The sequence below is a fragment of the Desmodus rotundus genome, chromosome 10 (assembly GCF_022682495.2).
Source record: "Desmodus rotundus isolate HL8 chromosome 10, HLdesRot8A.1, whole genome shotgun sequence".
NCBI classification, from domain to species: domain Eukaryota; kingdom Metazoa; phylum Chordata; class Mammalia; order Chiroptera; family Phyllostomidae; genus Desmodus; species Desmodus rotundus.
The window spans coordinates 99,603,452-99,613,966 of NC_071396.1; the positions used below are offsets into that span (position 1 = coordinate 99,603,452).

Genomic DNA, 10,515 nt, shown 5'->3' on the forward strand with positions numbered 1-10,515 from the left:
AAAGTTGAACTCCAAGATCTTTCACACTTCCTGCAACTCTATTATCAGGTAATTCTTATCTTTGAAATCCGATAGATACCAGGTCAAATAAAAAGTGCTACATGGGACACTTTTAACAAAAAAGCATAAATAGCTTGTCTTTGTTGCTTCATTTGCCAGTAAATTATCTATGGATTAATCACTACTGAAAAGATAGCTTTCTGCACCAATTTTATTTGGGATTCTCTGGATACCTGTGTTGGAAGCTGACTGATAACTTTTCATTGGAGGTAGAAAGTCATTTCTTAAATCTCACCAATTGTCTTTTAGATCCCGTTAAAGCTATTCCTATAGATAATAAAATAAAGCTCTTTGTTTTTGAGTAAAATACACAAAAGTTAGAAGAGCTTCACCTACCCATGTGTCCTGTTACTAAATTCTAAGCAGGATCATAAGTAATCTGCAAACCACGCCAAACAAATCCCACAAGAGGGAGGAGAATAGACCCCGGTGAATACATTCACAGAGATTTGTTCATCAGATTAACTACCTATATTTGGAGCTTGAGGAAGTAAGCCAGGTTAGATCAATTTTTTTTCTAGAAGCAGAGAGAGAATAACTTGAAAAAGTTTTAGAGCTGGGGAGGAATCCAAGAAGTCAAGACTTGATGAACAGTGAGTCATGTGTGTCTAAAAGTCACTTCCAGTAAGAGGGGAAAGCTGGTCACGTCTGGTTAGTAAAGGAGGAACAGCAAATTGGCTTATTTCAGAATATGTCTTGGGCTATTGGTGAAGTTGGAAGGGAGGATTCTGTGAAATGATGTGATAGGAGGGAGAGGGAAGAGTCGTTCGCTTGCAGTTTCTTTCTGCTAGTCAGGCTGCCTGTTGGGGTAGTCCAGAGAGCGAGAACATACTCTCAGAGGTGAGATTGATTTTCTTGTATTCTTATGTAATTGCTTAACACCCCACTTCTTCCTTAAGGTGGATCCCATATAAAGAGTAATTATTTATTATTTTGTGTAATCCACACACCAATGTCTCATAGTAGACTTAATATTAATCAACACAATTATTTCTCAATGTTGCAGCTATAAAGAGCAATGAACAGGCTGAAAAATGTTTCTGGAGTTGAATTGGTGACACTGGCTGCTGGAAAATGGACAGAAAACGGGGGAAATACGTAGTGAACATTGAGCACTCCGAAAACCAGCCGGTGAGTGTTGGTGGCACCACTGTGGCGTGCTCTCATAGCTTGGAGTCCTGTTTTCAATATTTATAGCACTCTAGGATTTTATATTACAACACGGTCTTTCCCAAAAAGAATCCTTAATCAAAGTTTTATATGGAAACCAATTTTCAGCTATTATTACTTATTAATTAGGATATTTGTATTTTATGCAATGTATGTATGATTGGGACATCTGTTTTAACACTCACTAATCTAGGATATTAGCAATTTGGGGGTAACAATTTAATAGTCTGTTGAAATAATTCTTCACAGCTATCATAATTCAAATGTAAGCCAACACTCTGCATTTGATTGCATTAACAAATTATGTTTTTAAAATATGGTGTATAGATTTTTGTGCTAACTGCCTAGTTTTTTAGTGTAATAGATTTTTAGAACTCAAATATTTCTACATATTTTGAAAGTTAGAAGATAATCTTGTAGTGAAGATTAGTCCTAGGAATCATATTATCTAGCAAATCTTTTAGACTGGTCTCTACTTAACTACTTAGGAATTTATTTTCTTGGTAAAGAATTGTATTAAGGTGAAGTATTAGAGTTCAGTGACATACAGTATTATTTGACTATTGCTTATGTTTGTAAAAGAAAAAAACTAGTACTGTGTATTTTGGGATTGCTTTTTATGTAGCTGATTAGAGCCCTTGATAATAGAAGTTGAAATAGAAATGTGCTGAATGAAATCAGTATAAGTTTCATTGGACAATTAGATTGTGTAAGGAAAGGTATTTCTGTCCCCTGTGCTAACATGGAATTACAGGACAGGGAAATTGGTCTCTTGATTCTAGGTCAGTTCCTCCTCCTCTGAAAATGTTCTTCACGGTCCCTCCGGCCTGGTGACTCTCACTGTGTATACACAGTGTTAAGACCCTCAGATAGAAAGTTCCCTTTAGTAAAAAATTAGTCATCCTGAAGATTTTCCTAGACAATGCTGAGAGTTTTCAAATAAAGGGCACAGATCTTGATGACTGACAATGTTTCACTTTACATCTGGATATGTGGATGTACACTGAGGGCCATTTGTAATCCATTTTCACCAGTGGATTAAAATAGCAGTTGAAAGTCACATAAAAAAAGTATAATTTAGGAGTTTGTTTTCCCTCTTAGAAAACACAAAATGGTAAATTAATCCCTTTTCAGTTATGAGCAGAGAATTTAAAATTATATTCCATGAACATAGCCGATGCATATTAGATGCATATAACAGAGATCATTGGCTTTTTCCAAGAGCTAATTAACTGTAATTCATAGATCTCCAACTGCTCAAAATTTTAACTTTGAGGGATTCACTTGTATTAAGATAGAGGGAAAACTAAAGCAGTGAGCATTATTCTGCCCCCAGAACCTCGCTTCAACTCTGTGGATCTTAGTTTTCTCATTTTGAATGTGACCCAAGGAAGTTGTTCTCGATAACCTTAAGGTCTCTAGAATATTTACTGCAAGATGCTTTTTCTTACATAGTCTCCTTATGCCAGCTTGACACATAATGATATTTAACAGATTGCATTAAACATTATGAGGATAAATGATAATGTTTATTCCTGGATTTTAACATCAATAATTGTATAAAATAATTAACTGTACCTTATGATGACTATCTAGATTTCCTTGTTTTAAGAAGAAATTATTATGAATGTATTCACTTATTCTTTCAGTCAGGTTTCAAATGAAGTTATTTGATCAAATATGTTGTGATGTGTCACAATCTGGTTTATATTTATCAGAATTACATTACTTTAGCCATCGAATATAATAGCTCCCATTTTCCCCATTCTTTTCTATGTACAGCCATTTATATACACAAAAAATCATGAAGATCGCGGTTCAGCATGTCGGTTTCCGGTGTCAACTGATGTGACTGGTGATGCTGATACCAATTTAACTGGTGTCTGCACCAGTGCAGGGACCCTTGGACTCTCAGAATTTCCAAGCAGAGAATTACAGCACTGCCAGGTAGTGTTTGGGACAGCTCCATTTCTCTGGGTTATGATGTAGTACACATGGAAATACTCCTGATGTGATATTTTGGGTAGAAACCATTCAATCCATTAAAGATAACATTGTCCTTTGCAAATCTGCAGCATTCTTTAAACATGTCAGGTCACTGAGAGGGAATGCAAGAGACATAGATTGAAGGGACTCTTCATTTAAAGAGTTAATAATTGTGATGGACAGGCAAAAACATATGTAATTTAGAGAAAATATGTAAGGGTCAAAGAAAATAAAGTTTTGGGCTCCCTTCTTTTTTTTTTTTTTTTTTTTTGAGGGCTGAGTAGGGGATGACAGCAAATGCATTGGCAGTGAATGACATTGTCACCCTTGCTCAGGTGGGAGAGAAAGCCATGTGTTAAGGCCTTGGGGCCCTAGTTGTGGGTGGTCTGCCTTACTCTCCTTCCCTTTCTGCCTCTGAGCCAGCCGCAGGCCTTCTGTTAGCCCTCCTGGTTCTGACCTGTGTGTTTGCAGCTTGCCTTAGGAACCATTTGGCACTCTCATTTTGGTGTCCGGAAGCAGATTTCCTGTATTCATGACCCTTTTTCTGGTTGTTCTGTTCTCTTTACCTTAAGGTCTGATCTCTGAGTCTCCCCCCAACCCTACCACCCTAAGATGAAAACGTGACTCTGATTGATGGTGATGCTTTGCAGTTTAGCTTAATGCTCCTAGCTATGACTCCGCCCCTCCTCTGGTTAATCTTACTGTGGAGACAATTTGGAGAGATTCTGATAAAATGGAAGAGGATGAACTCTATGTCAAGAGACGTTGTGGAAGAATGCTTTTGGTAGATAGGAGTTATTTAGAGAACATGTCTCTGATGACCTCAAACAAACTGGACCCATCAGAGAACTGAACATTGTTTTAGATGCCTTTACTTAGATGAAAAAATGTGTGGTCTGGGAAGTTTAGGATGTTTTAAGAATTACACATCCAGTTAGCGGCAGTATAGCGCTGGATCACAGGTCTCAGGTCAGGTTCACATGAGTTCCTATTAATCTTGCTCCTCTTTTTAAAGATTCAAACCAAAAATGAGGGTAATTTCCTCCCTTTTATGAGATGTGAGTATGGTCCTTCCTCTCCTCCCCCTTTGACTTCCTTTCTAAGATTGGATGCCATGGGGCAGGAGGTGCCATCTGTCTTTGGGCTCTCTTGGTTGGTGCCCTGAGTCCCCTTGGCCTTCATACCCAGTGCCCTTGGACTGCTTCTGACCACCTAGTGGGTGCACCTCTCAACACCCAAACTGAGTTTACTATCTGGAACCTTGCTCCAAATTTTGCAACATTTAAGAAATGCTCTGTGTGCTCCAAAGACCTCTGCTTTGTGTTTGCTTCCTTTAGTGTTCTGTTTTCAGTTATAAAACAAGGGATAATAATGAACTAATTAGTGAACTCAATTTTTTAATACTAAGTAAGTATAGGGAAACGTTACCGCTATTTTTTTTTTACTATTTATAGCAACCCTATGTAATAGGTGATATTATCCACATGAAGGAATCATGGCGTTACAAGATAATGAAAATTTCCAATTATCATCATCCATCTCGTGGAAGGTGGAGTTAAGATTTAAACCTGAATCCATTAGGTTCCATGCCTGTGCTCCTAATTATTGCAATGAACTGCCTTCTGCGGGAATTTAATTATGGAGGACATTTCTGATTTTAGTTTTCTGAGATATAATTATCCCCCCTTTTGATATAAGGCAAGTTGAGAATTAGACAAGCTAAGCAATTTGCTCAAAACGTTAATGGTATGGGATTTAAATTTAAGACTCTCTGGAGACTTAGATGTTTTACATTATGCAGTGTTTCCGCTACAATGTCAAATTATATATATATATGTAAATATATCAATTAAATATAAATCACATATATTTGTATAGTACTTGTCATATATGTAGTATTTTAGAATTTAAAAAGTAATTTTACTGACATTAATCCTTACTCTAATCCTGTCGCGTACATCTTTATGGATGAAAGAATAGGATCCAAGAGGTGAGTACGTTACCCAGTGGAAGTAGCTGATGTCATAGAAGTGAGATTTCAACAAATATTTTCAGACTCTGAATTTCATCTTGCTAAATACTAACCTGTATGGAAAGTTAGCTAGAAAATTTGATAAGCCACTTAAAATGGAAGGCTCCAAAGCAGCTAAATTTCTGATAGTTGACAAGTCAGAAGGGGAGGAAAATTTAATCAGATGATCTTTTGGGTCACTCAGATACCTGTGTGTGACAGTCACCCACACATGTATAGATACTTCTTTTGATGGTGAGGGGGACAAAAAATTTCTAAGAAGAAATCTGTTACTTTTTTTTTTTTTTTAGTTTGAGATACAGGTATATGAAAAGAAAGCATAAGAGGTCAGTGAAATTTCTTTGTTCCTATAATAAAGACAAACAGGACCAAGTCTTTCCTAAGTGCAGTCTTAAATTTGAGTCAGCTTTTATTATTAGATACTATTAAAAGTGTTCTTTGTGTATATTGTCTTTCAACGAGGTTATGTGTGTGTGTCTGTGTGTATGGATTACCAATGGCACTGATTTTTTGGAAATTTTTAGCTTATCTGCAGTAATTTTGTATAAATCCTTTCCAGGTGACACGAAATTTCTTTAGTGACTGGTCTCTCTGGAAAATCTTCCTGGCTTGTCTCTTAGCCTGTGCACTAACAACAGCAATGGGAGTACTCATAATGTGCTTGGTGTATAACGGGAAAAATAACAATGCCTCCATTGTTATCCAGTTTCCCTCAAACCATGGGACAACCTCTTCCGCAACTGAAACTACTTCTGAGCCCACAGTTCCCACTACCGTGACAGATTTTACCACACCGTCCACTTCAACTACCATCACTACAGCCACCAGTTACACTTCAACAGAACCTACCAGTGGAGCAACCAGTGCTCGAACAGAAACTACGATAGCAGAGGGCACCCCTTTATCTGAAACAAGTACTGCAGTGACTGCAGGCACTGCAACTGAGGCTACAACCGCAGCAGCCAGCAAGACTGCTCCTGCTGAAACTACATCCACAGCAGCAGCCACAACTTCAACTGTAGAAACTGCCACAGCAGCTTCCAGCAGCACCAGTGAAGTGACAACAGCACCCACCAGTGCCACTTCTACTGAACCAACCGCCACAGCAGCTTCCAGCACCACCAGTGAAGTGACAACAGCACCCACCAGTGCCACTTCTACTGAACCAACCACCACAGCAGCAGCCATCACTTCAACTGAGCCAAAAATCACTATAGCAGCCACCGTATCAACTGAAATGACTACCATAACAACTGCTAGCACTACAACTGAGGCTACAACCACAGTGGGCACCACAACTATTCCTATTGAACCTATAACTAACAACGAAGCCATCAAATCAACAGAACCAGTTGAAGCTACAACCACAATGGCCATCGCTACCTCTTCTACCAAACCTACAACCACAGTTGCAGCCACCACTTCAACTGACTCTACAACCACCACAGGAGACATCACTACAACTGTACCAAACACAATGACTGCCAGCACTACCACTGAGGCTCCAACCACAACAGGCACCACTACCACTTCTGCTGAACCTGCACCCACTATAGCAGCCACAATTACAACTGAAGCTATAACCACAACAGCAGCCACACCTTCACCTAAACCAAATACAACAATGACTGCAAACACTCCAACTGAGGCTAAAACCACAATGACCAGCACTACTGCTTCTACAGAACCTACAAACCCAACAGCTGCTACCACTTCCACTGAACCAACAACCACAACAGTAGCCACTGCTTTAACTGAACCAAATAGTGCAACCACTGCCAGCACTACCACTCAAGCTACCACTACAACAGTCACCACTACCATTGGTACTAAATCTGCAACCAGTACAGTAGCAGACATCACTTCTGCTGAACCTACTACCACCGTATCAAAAGCTACCTCAACAGAAACACCTACCACAACTGCTAGAACTACCACTGAAGCTACAACCACAACAGCCACCATTACAGATTCTACTGAACCTGTAGCTACCACAGCAGCTACCACATCAAGTGAACCAACGACCACAACAACTTCTAGCACTATCACTGAGCCTACAACCACAGTTACTGCTAACTCTTCTAACAAACCCACAACAACCATAGCAGCCATCACTTCAAGTGAACGAGCTACCACAACAGCTGCCAGTACTACAACTCAGGCTACCTCCACAATAGCCACCACCACTGCTTCTAGCAAACCTACAGCAGAAACCACTTCAGTTGAACCCTCAACCACAACAGCAGCTACCACTTCAACAGAACCACCTGCCACAATGAGTGCCAGCACTACCACTGAGGCTATCCCTACAACAGCCACAGCTATGACTTCTAGTGAACCTACAGCAACCACGGTAGCCACCACTCCAGGTGAACCGACTACCACGTCAACTTCCAGCACTACCATTAAAGCTATAACCACAATGATAACTACTGCTTCTGCTGAGTCTACAATCACCACAGTAACAGACACCACTTCAATTGAACCAGCTACCACCGTATCAGCCCCCACTTCAACAGAAACACCTACGACAACTGCCAGCACTACCACTGAAGCTACAACCTCCACAGGCACCACTGTGAATTCCACTGGACCTGCCATCACCACAACAGCCACCACTTCAACTGAACCAAGTACCGCAACAGTAGCCACCACTACAATAGAGCCAATTACCACTATTGTCAGCATTACCACTGAGGATACAACAACAGCCATCACTACGGCTTCTACTGGATCTACAACCACCACAGTAGCAGATGCCACTCCAGTTAAACCTACAGTCACCATATTAGCCACAAGTTCAACAGAACTACCTACAAATGCCAGCACAACCACTGAGGTTACAACCACCACAGCCAGCACTAACACCTCTATTGATGGGGCATCCACCACAGCTGTCACCACTTCAACTGAACCTACAACCATCACAGGAGCCATCACATCAATTGATCTGATGATCACAACAGTAGCCACTACTGTAACAGAACCAGCTACCACAACTGATGGCACTACCACTGATGTTATAACCACAGTGGACACTAGTACGATATCTACTGAACCAGGAAGCAACACAGCAGCCACCACATCAAGTGAACCCACTGCCAAAACACCTGCCAGCACTACCACTGAAGCTACAACCACAATAGCCACCAGTACAACTTCTAGTGAACCTGCAACCATGACAAAAGCCATCACTTCAAGGAAACCCATGGCTACAACACTTACCAGCACTACAACTGAGGCCACAATCTTGATGGACAACACTATGGCTGCTACTGAACCTATAATCACTTCAACAACAGATACCATGTCAACTGAAGCTACAACGAGCACAACAGCCTCCACTTCAACTGAAACGACTACCACTGATGATGCCAGCACTGCCACTGAGGCTACAACCACAATAGCCACCACTATGACTTCTACTGAACCTGCAACCACCATGACCACCAACAGTTCAAGTGAATCCACTGCTACAATGAGTTCCAGCACTACCACTGAGGCTACAACCACAATAGCCACCACAACTTCTACTGAACCTGCAAACAGCCCAGCAGCCACCACATCAAGTGAACCCACTCCCAGAACCACTGCCAGCACTACAACTGAGGCTACAACTTTGTTGGACAACACTATAGCTGCTACTGAACCTGTAATCACTTCAACAACAGATACCATGTCAACTGAAGCTACAACGAGCACAACAGCCTTCACTTCAATGGAAACGATGACCAGTGCTGCCAGTACTACCACTGGGGCTATGACCACAACAGCCACCACTATGACTTCTACTGAACCTGCAGCCACCATGACCACCAACGGTTCAAGTGAACCCACTGCTACAATGAGTTCCAGCACTACCACTGAGGCTATGACTACGCTGGACATCACTACTGCTTCTACTGAACCTGTAACCACTACAGGAATAGATGCCTCTTCAGCTGTAGCTACAACCACCACTACAAGTGCAAATACCTTTCTATTGCACTTATAGTGTGCAAAGAGTACAGTGTGTATAGAGTACAAAGTGTTTATTAACTGATTCTACGATCACAATAACTTTTACTGATACTCTTATGAGATTACAATACTAGTTCACCTTTTTCTTATCTACTATCAATAACCCCTGTCACTTCAGTTTTAGGTATAACTAAAATTCATTCAACAATTCCAACTCATATTTGAAGAATTTGTATTTCAAATGAACCTGTTTATTAGCATCTGTTAGCCTCTGTTTAACAGAATCTCTGGACACTGATATTTTTTCTTCAACTGAATGTACATAACTCACAGTAGGTATTCAAATGTCGTGGCTGAATTAGTGAATGGATCTAGTCTGTCTTCTGACTCAGCTAAAACATCATCTTCCACCTCCACTGCCACCTCCTCAAGTAAAAGTAAAATCCACACAGATGCTACCAGCTCAACTGATTTGACAATCACAGTGACATAATGACTTCAGCTGAATTTATAATCTCCAAACCAGTATTACCTGTTCATAGAAAATAATCATCACCTTCTAAGTAATCTAACATAATACAGTTAGCAATTGTATTTCCCCTTCAAATTAGTGCATAGCCACAACATTACTTTAAGAAAATATGCCAGCGCCATGACTTCAGATATTTCACAGCAGGGAACACCTCACTGACCGATCATACAGTCATGTACCGTTCTCATGCATCGTCATTTCTGCCATGCTTACTACTACAACAGGCATAACGTCACTGAGCCCTTCCGCACCTCATCCCCTGAATCTGTAAGTGCTGTGACTTCTGATGACATGTTGTTCAAGGCCGTTTATTCCATATTCATCTGAACCAAACGCTGCCTCTGTTAATGGCAAGTTCAGTGAGTCATATCATCACTCCCACTTGACATAAATGGCAAGTTCATAATGACCCCTTCCACTGCGATGATAGTTAGGATGCCTGCACATCAAATCCTGACACCCACCATCATCACTCCCACACCAGAACCTTTGTGTACTATTGGTAACTTCAGCCAACAACTGCCCTCGTGTAACTCTAACCACTCCCAAAGTAGCCACTCTAAAATGAGACTTGCGTAACGACCAGTTCAACTGTCATCATAACAATAATGAATTTTACCCCTAAGATAGCATTTAGATTTTACAGTAACATTAATTTGACCTGACCATTTAACGTGAAGATTTTGAGGTTTTAAATAATACAGTTTTCATGCAAAGTAAATTCAATCTATTTATTTATGTTGGAAACTTGTTATGTTTCAATAAAATGTTACCA

The 10,515-nt window shown here is 40.4% G+C and overlaps 1 protein-coding gene across 1 annotated transcript; it reads left to right on the forward strand.

The window, feature by feature from the left end:
- Positions 1-1,122: 1,122 nt before the first annotated feature.
- LOC139440308 (mucin-2-like) lies at positions 1,123-9,242 on the forward strand. The gene is made up of 2 exons (XM_071219445.1): positions 1,123-1,191; positions 5,808-9,242. The coding sequence occupies exons 1-2, from the start codon at positions 1,135-1,137 to the stop codon at positions 9,240-9,242; spliced, it is 3,492 nt and encodes a 1,163-aa protein (XP_071075546.1). The 5' UTR covers positions 1,123-1,134.
- The last annotated feature ends 1,273 nt before the right edge of the window (positions 9,243-10,515 follow it).

What these genes read in the sequence shown, in the direction of transcription:
- LOC139440308 (XM_071219445.1), top strand. Translation starts at nt 1,135, where the DNA reads ATGGACAGAAAACGGGGGAAATACGTAGTGAACATTGAGCACTCCGAA. An exon ending in AGCACTCCGAAAACCAGCCG is followed by an intron (nt 1,192 to 5,807) that starts GTGAGTGTTGGT and finishes AATCCTTTCCAG; the next exon opens with GTGACACGAAATTTCTTTAG.